Here is a 14,897-nt window from a genome sequence, read left to right as displayed (position 1 = left end):
TATCCTGCCCAGCGCCTTCTCCTTCTCCGTGTCCAGGTCCTCCATCTCGCTGGCGTCATAGCCAGCTTCTCGAAGGAGAGCCACCCCCTCCGCAAACGACAGCCGAAGAGAGGGTCGGCAAAATTGAAGGGGCTCGAAGGGATGCTGTTTGTTGACAGCCTGCAGCTCAGCCGCGAAGCGAGTGGCGAGGTTGTCAAAGATATAAATGAAGAGGTCGGAGAATAACTCGAGGACTTCGTAGTAATGCTCGTGGATGGCCATCTCCAAGTCAAGGCCCGTGAACTCGCACAGATGCCGGTGCGTGAAGCTTTTCTCCGCTCTAAAGACTGGACCCACCTCGAAGACCTTCTCGAACCCTCCGCACGCACAGGCCATTTGCTTATAGAGCTGCGGAGACTGCGCCAAGCACCCACTTTGGTCGAAGTAGGTGAGCGTGAAAACCGAGGATCCTGACTCGGAGGCACCGCCCAGCAGCTTGGGCGTGTGGATCTCCACGAAGCCGCGCTCGGAGAGGAATTCCCGGAAGAGCTGAGAAACGCCGTGCTGAATACGGAAGATGGCTTGATTGGCTGCCGTCCTTGTATCTATCCACCTGTAGTTCAGCCTGTTGTCCATCCCTACCGAGGGCATCTCCGGGTCCTCGCTCGCCTCGGGCCGGGAGGCGTCTTCGAGCTGGAAGGGCAAGACGTTCTCGGCAGCGCTGACCACGTACAGCTCATCGACCTGCACTTCCACCAGCCTGGCCGTTGCGCTCTCCACGGGCTCTCTAGGCTCTTTCAAGGTCCCGACCAGGTCGATGACGGACTCCCGGGGCACCGCCCCCGCGAACTTGACCATGCCCTTGTCCACCCCCGGGCCCTGGTAGACAACTGCCTGCACCGTTGCGATGCCTTGTCGGAGTAGTAGGAAGACCCCCTTCCCTACGGCACGAGAGGTGTGCAGCCGGCCACGGAGAAGCACCCGCTGCCCAGCCCGCGAGGGCGAGAGGCCGTCGATGCGGCCCCAGACCCTGTCAGTCATGCCAAGCGACTGGACCATAGGCAAGTTCCCGTACTTTGCGCTTTCAAGGCTTGGCACCGATGGAGCAGAGCCACTATTCGAGGTTGCAGCATCCGTGGCGTTTCCCCCGCTATTTGAGGCCGTGGAAGTAGCCTGATCCACACCCCCGGCGGCTCGTTTCGCAGCCCTGGCCTCTTTGGCCGCTTTACGAGGGTCCACTTTTAATCCACACGCAGGTGCGCCATCAGTTTTCTTTGCTTCCCCCTTCTTCTTGCTCGAAGATGGAGGCGGCCCAAAGTCTTCGCCTGTTGTCTCTTTGTACTTCGCCTTCAGCTCCTGCGAGGGAGTTTCAAGAAAGAAGAGAGTAATTATGGTTCTTGGATCTGGCTCTCTGACGAGACAAGAATGCCGTTGCTTAATACTTTCTTTTGAATGGAAATGCAACACATAATGATGTGATATCGTGAGACTGTGTACATTGATTACGCTGGCAAAAATGTGGCATAGCATATGAGAGATAATACGAAGCTCGCATCGAACTCACATTTAAGAGCGCAACCTGAGCCAGAATTGTATCCTTTTCCGATTTTTCAGCTTTGAGCTGCCGGATTTCGTCCCCTTTTGCCTTGATGAGCGCTTCAATTTCCTCCTTGCTGGCCATTGTCGAATATCACCTAATATGGAAAACCAGTGCAATAACTACTGATGGTACAAAGGTACTGACATGACATGTCGAGTGATCGTCCCTCAAAAGATGAAATCCACAAAAGTGGGCACAGAAAAGAATTAGTGGCTAACACCGAGCATAACATCGTTGCAGACGCTTGCAAATATTTCACTTGACGGGTGGTGTGGTCGATGGTGGCGCTAGCTCTCTGGGAGACGGCACGGCGAGGATTTGGCTACCGCTCACTCGGACCGGACGGCCCATTAAAAGCAGGGGGCCGCATCTGTTTTTCTGAGGCATGACGCACGATAAGACTGCTGCCAATACCTGGGCCTGATCAAGTCGAGGAAGATTATCTTTATGGACTCATCGAGGAGAGAAGGGTGGAAAAAATGAGATGCATCTCCATTGCCTCTGGTAGAATATGACACTACAGCAGTAAAACGTGCTTCCTTTCCATGGCACCAGTCCAACACCGGCCGGCTATTTCAATCACAGCTTCGGGTTCTGTTCATTTCCCGTGAAGAAAACTGTGTGTCTTAATCTTTGAAGTAAGAGCAAATCATACGAAAGGACCCTTTCTTGGCTATTAATTTCCTTCTTCCTGTTTCACTTCAGGCATTCTTCAGTCTTGTTGTTCTCTATCTATATCTAAATTTTCGTCCGCTGATCTTACAGCCCTTGATTCTTCCTGATAATCTGTCAAAGGTACCGTATTCTCTCCCACGTCTGCTACCCTAGGCACACCACCCTCACTCCCCTGCCGCCCTCTTCGACGTCTGGCCATTTCCTCGCGTTGCTCTGCCCGAAGGCGCATTACGTACAAGAATGCGGAGGACAGGGCCACAATTAGCAGAGTGTCCAATGCGGACAGCATTTCTAAAATATGAGGCCAGCTCCATGTCTCCTCTTCCTTGCCGACTCCTATGGATGCTCCAGCACGCCCTGCGCCGCCCCCCCAACTGGCTGGCATATCGGCCCACACCTGTCGCCATTGCTCCTTTTTCCTCTCCCAGGCCCTCGCCAGCTTTGCTAAGACCGAGTGTTCCACGAGGACACTCACCCCGGGGGCCGTCGTCACGATCGGCGACTCCCTCAGCGATTGATCCTCCCCCATGAGCCACCAGTGGAGGTAGAGCCCCGCCAGCGCCAGGTTCACGGGCCACTTGGCGTCCGGGTAGGCTTCCGCAGAGGCGTCAAGAAATCGCTTGGCCAGGTGGAAGTCTTGCTTCAGCCCTACACCGTACTGGTGCATGAGCCCCAGGTTGAACATGGCCTGAGGCTGACGGAGCTCGGCCGCCGTTTGGTAGTAACGTGCCGCGCGCGAAAAGTCGACGGGGAGACCAGCGGTACCGTAATAATGAGCATCTCCCACTTTCAGGCTCGCTTCCGCGTTGCCTTGCCGCGAGGCGTGGCGATAATATCGGACTGCAAGCGCCTGGCAGGCTGTCGGAGAGAGCATCCCGCAGGTCCCCTCCTCCAAGAGAAGCGCGGCGTTGGACTGCGCGACTTCGTAGCCGATCTCAGCCAGGTGCATGTACAAGATTAGGGCGCCAAGGAGGTCCCCGCGCTTGTGCCGGGCAAGGGCCTTGCTCATGGCAGTGACCCAAGGTCCGCGCTCGGCGACGCTTTTGAAGGCGTGAACGGCCGTGGAGCAGGCGCGGGGCGTGGCGATGCCTTGGGCGGACATCTGGCCCAGCTTGTGCAAGGCGCCCATGTGCCCGGTCTGTGCGGCCAGGGAGAAGTATTTCAGAGCCTTCGCGAGGCTCCTGGTCCCCTTACGCTCCCCAAGTTCCTTTGCTGACGTAACGGATGCTGTCAAGCGACCCGACTTGCTTTCAATTCCCTTGTCTCCCTTTTTCTCCAATGTCTCTCTTGCGACCTTCTCAAAGTCGGCAGCCTGTAGGGTGATGTCTGCGAGCTTGTCGAACATTTCTTGGGGCAATCCCGCGAGCAAAGGGTCCTCTCTCAGTTCCTGTAAATGCTTCGCGGACAGTGAAATGGAGTCTGGTTCCTCCTCTCGGTCTGCGCGTGCATCCGACTCTCCTCCACTTGTCGATTTCCGGCTTCTGTCCCCCTCGCCTTGCTTCTCTTTTTCCTCCTCTTTCTCCCCTACAAGGCCTGCGTAGATCAAGCCCAGATTGTAGAAGGCCTCCGAGTATCCCTTCTCATGTGCTGCCCTTTGCAGGAGTTTGATCGCCTTCTCCACATTTTTTTCCACGCCCATTCCGTACATGTACATATGCCCCAGCCCGTTCAGACTGGCTGCGTCCCCTGACTCTTGTCCGCGCACAAAAAACCGACGAGCGGTCTCGTTGTTCTGCCGGACGCCCACCCCCAACAGGTACATGTGCCCTATGCTGCCCGCAGCCAGGGGATCCCCTGCCCGGGCGGCCTCCTCAAGAAATACGGCGGCCTTGGCCAGGTTTTGAGGCACTCCTTGGGAGCCATGGAAGTAGAGCTTGCCCAGAGCGACCTGCGCGCTCACGTCGCCTTTCTCGGCAGTGTGCTTGTAATAGTCGACCAGCTGCTGATCTGCCTCCATGGCCGCCTTTCGTTGAGATGTTACCCCCGCCAGGTTCCCGTCGAAGAGGCGCACCCGCTCATTGGGCGGCAACACCTTCAGCCTCCCCAACTCCTCCACGGCGACATTCGCGGCCACCTCGTAGTACAAGGCGGCCTTCTCACAATCTATAGCCACGCCATGTCCATACAAGTACCGGAACCCCATAGCCATGGATCCTGCAACGTCTCCCGCCATCGCAGCGAAGTGGTTAAGAAGCAAGGCTGCCGCCTCGCCGCCTGAGCCAATCTCCTCTGCCTCCGTGGCATCGGGGAGGGCGACGGGCAGTGACGGGGGCTCGCCGTATAGGCCCGTCACGTGGGCGACGGCCAAACGGTGTTGTGCGTGAGGATAGCCATACTTATGGGCGGCGCGTGCCAGGTAGTCTAGTCCTCGCGTCAAATTTCGAGCCACCGTCACGGACCCGTCCTCCCCTGCCACCCCTTCAGTAAAAACTCGCCCGACTTCACAGTAAGTCGGCCCGAATTGCTCCCAAGTGAACGATCGCGTAAGATTGTCTAAGTCGGCGTCCCCCTTTTTGGAACGCCCGAAGATAATGGCAAGGCGTTTGGCTTTGGCGAGATGGTCGAGGTTGTGGTGGCTCTCCTTCCCGGGCTTGTTCTTCTCCCCGCCAGCGGCTTTGGGGCCTTGGACAGGGCCGCCTTTGCCTCCAGGTCCATTTGAAGATATTGTGGTAGCCTTATCCTCGATGGTGGCAGCCGCATCGGTGGATGCGGTGGTGGAAAGCACACTAAATAGCAGAACAAGCATGAGAGCACGGACGACGGTCCTTTCACGCCTACAGCATCTCTCCGCGATGCCTGAGGTATGAAAACTAGGATCTACCTCCATTGCACTCGCAATTATCGTCAATGTGGACAGCACTTGCTATCATAAACTTGACCGGAACTGAGCGTGCGTGTTTTACTTTTTATTCTCAAGGAACCCTGTGTTTAAAAGCGATATGGGCAGATCAGCTTCCTTTTGAACAGACCGACGGCGACATTCCTATTTTTTGCGGGACTCCCTCAAACCACGTTGATGATGCAAATCGAAACCCCACGCCACGCATGACAGTATTGCTCACGCTGCCCGTCAATATCACATCAAATCGGCGGTAAAGGCTCGTAGTGTAAACCGGTGGCGTCTCTCGACTGCCTGATTGCTGCCCTTCATCCTCCTGCTCCCGTGCAAAGCGGATGACCCCAGAATCAGCCCCCCCCTCTGACCGCTTTGAATGGACGTGTGAAAGTATAGCTTTACCGCATGTCTCATCTCCAGCTTACTTGAAACGGTGTATTCTTGTAGGTAAGCCACGAACAAGGGACCGCGTACCCCTTCCTTGGAAAAAAACTCAAAATAAATCAGACTGCCCCCTGTGCACGACACACCTGTCTGTACTCTTTCCAGACCTTTTTTTCGGGAGAGCGACAGTCACTCTTCAAGGCAACATGGTTGTTGTGCAGACCAAAGTGAGATTGCGTGTACATTTGTACCGTGTATCCTCAAAATTGAAAGGTGGTATGCATAACGGATGTCGACTCAAACTTTACAAAAGTCATGGCACAGTATTTTTTAAACTCGGTGATGTGATGCTGTGGAAGTATGAAAAGCACATAATAGCTACAGCCTTATTGTCAGTTTCATATGCTGTGCCTTTCAGCGACCATTATCGTCCACGAGCGTCATTCAAAGTCCTATCTCTTCCTATCCAGATTTCTTCTCTTCAACTCCCCTTTCGCTCATTTTTGTGTCCAGCAAAACGAGCCATCACGTCCAAAGCCACCACTACCTGAGGCACAATGATACACAAGGCAAGACCGATGCGTACATTCTTATCCTCAAAAGTCGTTTTGCCCCACCGGGTAAAGAGCCCCGTTGATATGGCAAAACCTGAAGCAACCAGAGCCGCCTTGCCGAGCGTTTTATGGATCTTGGAGTTCCAATTAAACTTGATCTAAAATTGTGAACATAAGCCAAGTATATAAGCGGAAATATGTCATCGTGGATGTCCACGCACTTGTCCAGCCTGCCACACTCACCTCCTTTGTCCTGACATCGACGACATTGTAAAAAGCCGACGCGTAGCTGAGTAAGACTAGCACAAAGACTGAGGCTCCGACCATGCTGTGCGACGATGTAAAGTGTTCCTTGTTCAGGTTGTGCTTGTGCATGAAAATAGAGAGCAAGGCTGCAATCCAGCAAACAACAGCTAAGAACATTGAAGCGGCGTGAAGCTGGGTAAGGAGAATGCGCTTGGCCTTGATCATGGTTGTTCCCCGAGCCAGAATCAGGCTCCAAGAGAGCGGCGCGAAGAATAGCCAGGAAGTTACCATTAAAATAGGATGGTAGGCAAACAGCGGAAGAGATTTCAAGCTGTTGTGGGTGTGCTCATGTCAGTTCCTATCCACGCTATGCTGAATTAAATAGGCATAGGGCGGCTCTAAATCAGCACCATTTTGCCCAACAAATCGCTCCAGAGGTAAACTTCTACAAGACCGCTGATAAGTCTAGAGAAACTCACTCTTGAAATGTCTTTCCGCCTGAAGCTTTGAAGGTTTCCGACGCAATGTAGGCTCCTGCAGCGAATGTCAGGAGCAGGCTGGAGGCAACTGGGAGACGCACCATTGATCTTGTCTGATTTAAACCTAGCTTATAATGCATTCGGGGGATATCAGGCTTTGTTAGGTCACTTTGCGCAAGGAAGTGCGAAGACTGGCCCACTGGGTGGCTTGCGCTCGGGGTGCCGAGTGAAAAAGCCGTGCGGTGATGGGGAGGCTGGGCATGATCGTCATTCGCGCATTTTCTCCCTCCCTTGCGCTTTTGTGTGCGACCATACCATGCATAGCCGTCGAATGCGAAGGCCGACAGGGCAAGAGCTTTTGTGCTCCAGCGTTAATAGGAGGCTTTAATTGAAAGTGCGTATATGAGGCATTAAATACCTGCACCTGGAACGTTCTTCTTTGTCCCCAAATTTCGAACCACTCATCGATCTGAATCCCATTTGATTCATACATTCATGCGCTAACATGGCACAGGAAAACAATTGACTTGAAGTGCAACGAGGCACTCAACAAATGGGAACGGAAGTGCTACGATATTGAAAATGTTAGGACATTCCCTATCTAGCTTGATATTCGCATTGAAGGCACTGGGCAGTTAGAACTGAGAGCAGCATCTACTTCACTCTTATTCCGAGGATTCAGTGGCCTTGGAATAGGGCCTTGGATAAGGGGATAACCATCCACCTCAGATTTTTTTGACAGGAGTACAACAACATCTGTCTCTCCTCACATAGAAGAGCGGCAGTCGCGTAGGAGGATATCACTTCCTATCCCCTCGCGAACCAGCTTCAACCTTGAAGCATGGTGAACTTCACCGCAAAACTGCAGGACAATACACGGCAAGAATGGCTGGAGCATTACGTGGACTACAAAGCTCTAAAAAGGCTGCTCAAGCCGTTAAAAAAAGGTGCCCCTGCGAAAAGGGCGAGTATGATGACGTCTTACAACGGGGATGCGTCGGATTCGGATGAGGAGGCGACAGCGCCAGGGGACTTGGTGGGCGGGCTAAAGGATCGGCTCCACTTGCTGTCAATGGCGGGCAAGAGTTTAGGAAAACCATCGAAAACGGGCAGGAAAGGAGGTGCGGGTGAGAGTGCCTCTTTGCTTGCTTCCGAGGAAAAGCAACTTCGGAGTCGATTTTACGGGGGTGGTGGAGCGGCAATAACGAAGATGGCCGAGGAGGGACTAGCGACGCACGCAGAGGATGAGGAAGGGAGGGAGAACGAAGAAGAGCACGAGCATGGTTGTCTGACTCCGGACGAAGTCGGGCAACGCGAGGTGGACAGTCAGAGGTTTGAGGCGGTCCTGCTGACGGAGTTGGAGAAGGTGCAGCAGTTCTACGCGGAGACGATCACGGACCTGGGGCAGCAACTAGGCTTTCTCAAGGCCCAGTTACGAGGAGACGGAAACAAGGGGTCGCAGCTGGCCTTGGAGGACTTGACGTCGTGGGCTCATCCAATGAGCGAGGAGGACAAGAGGAGGGCCAAGCACCTGGCGCCCAAGGAAAGGGAGCTGATTGAGACCACCCTGATGCGCCTGAATCGGGAGCTCACACTGCTGGAAAATTTTTGCATCATCAACTACACGGGGTTTATAAAAATTCTGAAGAAGCACGACAAATTGATGCCCTCCCGGCCACTGCGTGCCTCGGTGCTTCCCCAGCTGGAAAAGGCGCAGTTCTTCCGACACGCGCGCCTGGAGGACATCAAGCTGGAGGTAACGACCATTTTTGCCGACGTCTTTTGTAACAAGGATAAGAATCAAGCGGCGGCAATGTTGCTACCGAAGCGGTTCCGGACAAATGTGGATTTCTTCCTCCTACAATTAGGCTACAAGCTAGGTAAGACGCCTTCCCTTCTCCTCCCCACGCCACCTGGCCTAAGCTTCCCTCCCGTACTCCTCTATTTTTCTTCTCCTCCAGGTGTAGCCGCTACCCTCGCACTTTGGGTAGTGTGGGACTGTGTGGTGCAAGTAGCCAAGTTCGGCAAACCCACCATCGTGACAAAGATGGCTTTCCCCGTCTTTCGGGCCGTCGGGGGCCTGCTCCTCTTGCACTGGTGCTGGGGCATCATCGAGCATTTCTGCAACTACCTTCGGATCAATTTTGTGTACCTGCTCGACCTCTCTCCGAAGAATGTGTCTTCTCCCAGGAAGATCTTCGACGAGGCTGTGAACGAGTCCATCGTCTACCTAACCTGCATGCTACTTTACTACAAGGTCCTGGTGGGGGGCTTCCCAGATTGGATCCCTGCCGGCTTCTACCCCATTTTCCTTCTCGTGTACACACTCTACTGCCTTGTTTTCCCGTGGAAGCAGCGGAAAGGGATATGGTGGATCGTGGGCAGGGTGGTGGTGGCCCCCCTTGTCAGCGTGACGCTGCTGGATACCGTCGTGGCAGACGTGCTCACTTCCTTGGTCAAGGTCCTGCTGGATCTGGCCTGGTCCGCCTTCTACGTGATCTCGGGCGACTTTACAAGAGACATCAGAGGGGCCCCGGACGAGGTCCCGTCTTGGGAGCTTAGCGTGCTGTACAGCAAGGTGCTGGCCCCTGTGATAGTGATCTTGCCCTACTGGTGGCGATTCATGCAGTGCTTGCGTCGCTTCTACGACACGGGAAACCGGTGGCCACACCTGCTAAATGCGACCAAGTACGCTATGGCACAGACAGTGACCCTTTTCGGCGCCTTCCACCACGTGTACTACCACGTGCGCGGGGGAAAGGGTGGCCGGGTGCATCCGAGTCTCACGTACGACGTCGTGTGGGTGATGGTGACAGTAATCTCCACCTTCTACTCCTATGTGTGGGACGTGACCATGGACTGGGGTTTGGGTCGACCCAGCAAGGGGTTTCTGAACGACCGGCGCATGTGCTCGAGTAACGTGCCGTACTACTCCGCCATGGTTGCCGATTTATTCTTGCGCTTCCTGTGGGTGAACACCTTGATCCCGCCCGGCTCGGGAGGCCTTTTTTCTCTGCCGCTTTACCTAAATGCCTTCTTGATGGTAATGGAAATCTTACGACGGATGTTTTGGGGCGTCTTCCGCTTAGAGAACGAGCAGTTGCGCAACACGCAGGGATTCCGAAGAGTTGATGTCATTCCTCTGTCCTTCTCGACGGAGAACCAGCACGAGTACAGGGACCCGAAAAACACCAACAACCTGAGGGTTATTTTGGAAGTGTCTTTTGTGGCAGGACTGGTCATATTTTTGTCCATCGGTGCGGTGGTAGTCGCTGACGGCATAGATGAAGGGGTTTAGAGAGGGCGAAAAAGGCGGATAGAGGGAGAAGGAGTTAGTAGACCAGGACAGGGATCCCTTGGCCTCCATGTCTGTGTGGTCACCGCAGCACATCGATGTCAAAAGCTGCGAAGTAATGAGGCCAACGAAAAGACCAATTGGAGAATTTTGGGTCGGCCAGACAGGGACCAGATCAGGAAAAGGGTCCAGGTCTGCTAGAACAAATGAGCTTGGTATGCACCCCGTGAAGAAGATGCGTTCAGCTACCAGACTCCAAACGCCTGGCTATTCATCGAGTGGGCACAGCTCTCAGGAAAAAGAAGGCTGGTGTACACAGTAGCACAGACGAATGTGGCAACAGTATCGTGGACATCTCAAATGTGAATCTATCAAAGCCGCGCGAAAAGCCTAAGGCAAAGAAAATCCGAAGCAGAGGATAAGGCGCTTATTCTTCTGTCGCACGCCTGTACATTACTTTTCGGTGTGAAACATCTTGTGTACCTTCTTATCGAAATTCTCAAACCTTTCAACATTTCTGCTTCCTAATTCTCAGTATTTCTATTTCCAACTTCCTTAGATATCATGGGCTTCACTCGTGCGACCTATTTATACCCCCCTCGTCTACTCCTGCGTCATCGCCAAGCTCCTCCTCCGGTCAAAGAGGCCAGTTCCACCGCCACTTGTTCTTTCCCCTTGAGCTTGCTCCCCGCACTAAAAGCCACGCGCCCCGCCTCGATGTCTCTCCAATCCTCATGCGCGACAATCTCCGCCGCACCCTCCGTCTTCGACATCAACGGCTCTATCCTCCCTAGGACCTCCGTCACGTGGGGTCGTCTCCGCGGATTTTTCTCCAAAATCCATTCCACAGTTTCCACCAGTCGTGTCGAGTAAGCGTGCTTCGTGGGAAAGGGTACCTTGCCAATAACTCTCAGGAAGGTGCACTCCACAACGCGTGGTCTTGACCCGCCCTGCCCCTCCCCTGGGCCTCCTGCATGCCGTCCACCAGGCTCTTCAAACTCCACCTCAAAGGGAGAGTACCCAAACATCAGGGCAAATAACAAGCAGCCCAACGCCCAGACGTCCACGCGCGCGTCTAAGGTCGCGTTGCTGGTCACGTCGAAGAGCTCCGGCGCCCTGTAGGGTAATGTGGAGTGTTGCGCCGCTTCCTCCTGCACCATCAAGGCCTCGGCCCGGGCCCCCACCGTCCTGTCTGCCATGGTCATCGATCCGAAGTCAATCAGGACCGGTGTCAGGCCATCTGCTTTCAACAGCACGTTTTCTGGCTTGATGTCCCGGTGTGCGAAGGCAGGTTCGTGCTCGTGCAAGTGGCGGACCCCGAGCAAGATGTCTCGGAACAACCGGAGCAACCGATCTTCCGGCCACGCACCTAGCATGCCTCTTCTTGACAAAGGGCTCAGAATTCTCCTATCGATCTCGTCTCGTAGTGAGCCACCAGAAAGGTAGGGGAAGAGAAGGTAAACGTAGATACCAGTACTGCCGCTCTGAGGTCGGTGCTGCTGCTGCACATGGGTGTCAATTACAGGAAGGAGATTAGGATGCTGAAACTCTCGATGATACAACATTTCGCGCTTTACCGCATATAGCTGCTCCTGTGTCTGACAAAGCATCCTCTTGAGTGCGAAGGCCTCCCCTGTACGTCTGTCTTGAGCAAGGAAGACGTACCCAAAGCCTCCCTCCGCAAGCTGTTTGACGATCCGCACCTTGCGCCCTCCATCCAGAACAAGTATTTTTGCCCACAGCAATCCACTCAGCCAAGTGAGCAGTGCTGTGAGTGCTTCGAGTAATGCGTGGATGTAGGCAACAAGAGACTGCTGCATGCTATGATGACCTTCAGGGGCAAGTGTTGACACAACGGCTTTGACGTGGTCGCGTGAGTCCGCGGGGACTGGCCAACGAGGCAAAATTAATTGGCGGCAGCGTTGCCGTCCTCGTCACGCTTCACAGCACCTGAAACCTCAGCCTGTGCACGTGTTGGTGCGCATAATAGTGGGTGAGGTTTGCTTCTATTATCGCCAAGAAACCCTCAAGTTGCGCATGCTTTATGCTTCCTTTGGCAATCCATAAAGCCCTTGGAAAGGCAGGGCAAGGTCCACTTTCGGCACGTCTTTTGACAGCTCTTGCCATGGAATTGCATGTGCTTTCCGCGTTTTGACGTCAAAAAGCGTGAACTTTTGGAGAGTGATGGCCGAGTAAGACGCGAGCGACGGCGAGTCGCAGCTGATTGACATGCCATCCGTCGTTCACCTCCAAGGTCGATCTATCATGCCAACCTCTGACAACATCAAAACATACGAAAAATAAGGTGGGATGGCTATTCTGGACCTGCAAGAATCATTCGCACGTACTCTCGCAATTTTCGCTGCCATCTACGTCCTGTGCATCGTTTCCGCGCTCCTCGCATTCCGCTTGTACGTCGTTCTCCCCAACCGCGTCACCAACGCACGCGTAACACCGCCCTCCGTCACGGAACAGCATGTGCGAACTACACCAGCAGCTTTGCTCGTGGTTTTGGGTTCGGGAGGACACACCAAGGAGATGCTGACGATGCTTCAGGGTCTGGAACCCCTGCGCTACCGCCCCCTCGTCTTTGTCCGGGCCGAGTCAGATGCCCGCAGTGAAGGGATGGTCAAGGCAGCACTTCCACCTCCCTCGGAGTTGCCATCTTCATCCGTCTCATTTTCCAAACCTGACTACGTTTTGACTGTACCTCGCTCCCGTTCCGTCGGACAGTCATGGCTTACTACCCCTCTGACGACGCTCCGGGCGCTGGCGGCCTCCGTGGCCCTGGTTGCGCGACTGCAGCCCGACGTCATCCTCTGTAATGGCCCTGGGACTTGCATCCCTATATGCGCAGCCGGTTATATCCTTCGATTTCTGGGCGTGAAGCATGTGAAGATAATATTTGTCGAGTCTTTCTGTCGGGTGACAACCTTATCCTTGACTGGCAAGCTTCTTTACTGGGCGGCAGACAGATTCCTGGTACAATGGCCGGGCCTGCGAGACAAATACCCTCAGGCCGAGTACCTGGGCCAGCTTTGCTGAGGGTAGATGTCCGGTCGTCCACACGATGTGCGATATAGGAGGAGTAGGATGGAAGCCGGAGGCGGCATTGTAGTCAAGGGCCGCGGTTGCGTGATTGAGAGGCATGGCTCTTCTCGTGGGACTTGGGGGTGGTATAAAGAACTTAAAACGTTGTGTATAAGAAGAAAAGGCAGCGATGCTCCTTAGAGGGTTAGAGCTCAAGTTTGGATCTATGTTCCTGATTCTTGTGAACTATGGACAAGTCGCCCTTTCACGCTAGTTGTCCGACTCAGCTACAGCCGTGCTTGGCTGCTCGCCACGTTATCCTCATACAATTGAAGTAAGGAAGAAAATAAGCGAATGGAGACGCGGCAAACCAGGAAAGGGCCCTAAAAATGCTACTAAACACGGCAGAAGCTGGGGCTCGCGATGGCGTCATCCACAGCGTCATCCATCTGGTCTCCATCCCTCTGACCTGATTCTCGTCAGCATGGGCTAGGCCGGAGGCGCCCCCCCCTCCACGCTTCGCCCCTGCGCGGCCATCTTCTCCGTACTCTCGACCTCCGCCTTCAGACTCTCGAGAAGCTCCCTCTCCGACATTGCCTTCACCACTGTTCCTTCCTCCATAGCGATCCTCCGCACTCGTACCCTTTTCTTCCCAGCCTCTCGTCCTCCTTCCTTCCCAACCTCCTCCACGCATACCTCCAACCCCCCCTCCAGGATGGGTCGCGTCGGTTTCTGGCCTCCCAGTGAGGCCTCTCCCTTCATCCTCGCCTTCTCGATGGCTTTCTCCTCCCTGAAGCCGGGCCCTAGGTTCTGCATGGTCGGAAGAAAGTAGATCTTGGCGCCTAAAGGGGTCCTGACGGCGAACACTTTGGTGGTCAGCTTCCTTTCTCCCTCCATGAACTGCAGAGCCCATGCCCGCAGGGACATGCGCATGTCCGCGACAGGGGCGGCGCGGAAGGTGAGACGGAGGACCTCGGGCCCCACCACCTTCAGGAGGCTGTCTCTCCAGTCGTCGTCGACGGGCGCCTCCTTCCCCTTGCAGTTGACCACGGAGAAAGAGGCGTTCAATGCGGAGGGCAGAGCCATGGACTGTACCACCGCCTGGGCCGCCGTCGGCCAGTTGGTCTGACCTGCCGAGAAGGGGTCTCCCGGTTCGAGAGAGAGGGCCTGCTCCCCCGCATTGCCCGGACCCAAGCTTCCTACGCGGATGATGGAGAAATTAAACCCCAGCATCTTGCTCAGCCGGCGAACACTCTGCTCTACCGCCTTCTTCTTCTCGAGTGCCCCGCTCATGCTGTCGAGCGAGAACTGGAACGCTGCTCTCTCCGAACCCAGGCTTGAGAGGTAGATGACGTGTCTGAGCTCGCCCGCTTCTGCCGCTGTCGTTATCATTTGCTCAATCTTGGTTGCATCCAACATCCCTCCTACCGCGCCCCCTGCCCCCCCGCCTCCGAAGGGCAAGAGTTTAGCCCCGTCCGGCAACAGGACAAGGACGGCCGCTCCCTGGAGCTGCTCTACCAAACCCCCCCCCTCCTCCCCCACCGTCACACTCCTGGATGTTCCCCCCCGCGCCTTCAATGCATCCCGCAAGACGGGCGCCAACCCACTGTCTTTAGAGTGGATCAGAATCGTCGTAGCTCGGGTTAAATCCACGTTCCGCCTGACCGTCTCCAAGGCTGCTGCCTGCTCGTTGCGGAGGACAGACTGCATGCTCTCAGTGATCTCGGGCCAGGTCGCCTCCTCCCCCTCGGCCAACCCTAGGTCTTCTAGGTCCTGGGGGTTGATCAGGAGGGGAAGCTGCATGATGAGCTGATCATTC

The 14,897-nt window shown here is 54.9% G+C and overlaps 1 protein-coding gene across 1 annotated transcript; it reads right to left on the bottom strand.

Moving 5' to 3' along the window:
* Positions 1 to 2,233: 2,233 nt before the first annotated feature.
* On the bottom strand, positions 2,234 to 5,184 carry SEL1. The gene has a single exon (XM_005856152.1). It carries the CDS (start codon positions 5,079 to 5,081, stop codon positions 2,292 to 2,294), a length of 2,790 nt encoding a protein of 929 aa, XP_005856214.1. The 5' UTR covers positions 5,082 to 5,184; the 3' UTR covers positions 2,234 to 2,291.
* Positions 5,185 to 14,897: the final 9,713 nt, after the last annotated feature.

The sequence above is a fragment of the Nannochloropsis gaditana genome, assembly GCF_000240725.1.
Source record: "Nannochloropsis gaditana CCMP526 unplaced genomic scaffold scaffold032, whole genome shotgun sequence".
Taxonomy (NCBI): Eukaryota; class Eustigmatophyceae; order Eustigmatales; family Monodopsidaceae; genus Microchloropsis; species Microchloropsis gaditana.
Note: the sequence above shows the minus strand (reverse complement) of the source record. Positions and strands in the feature narration are given on the sequence as shown.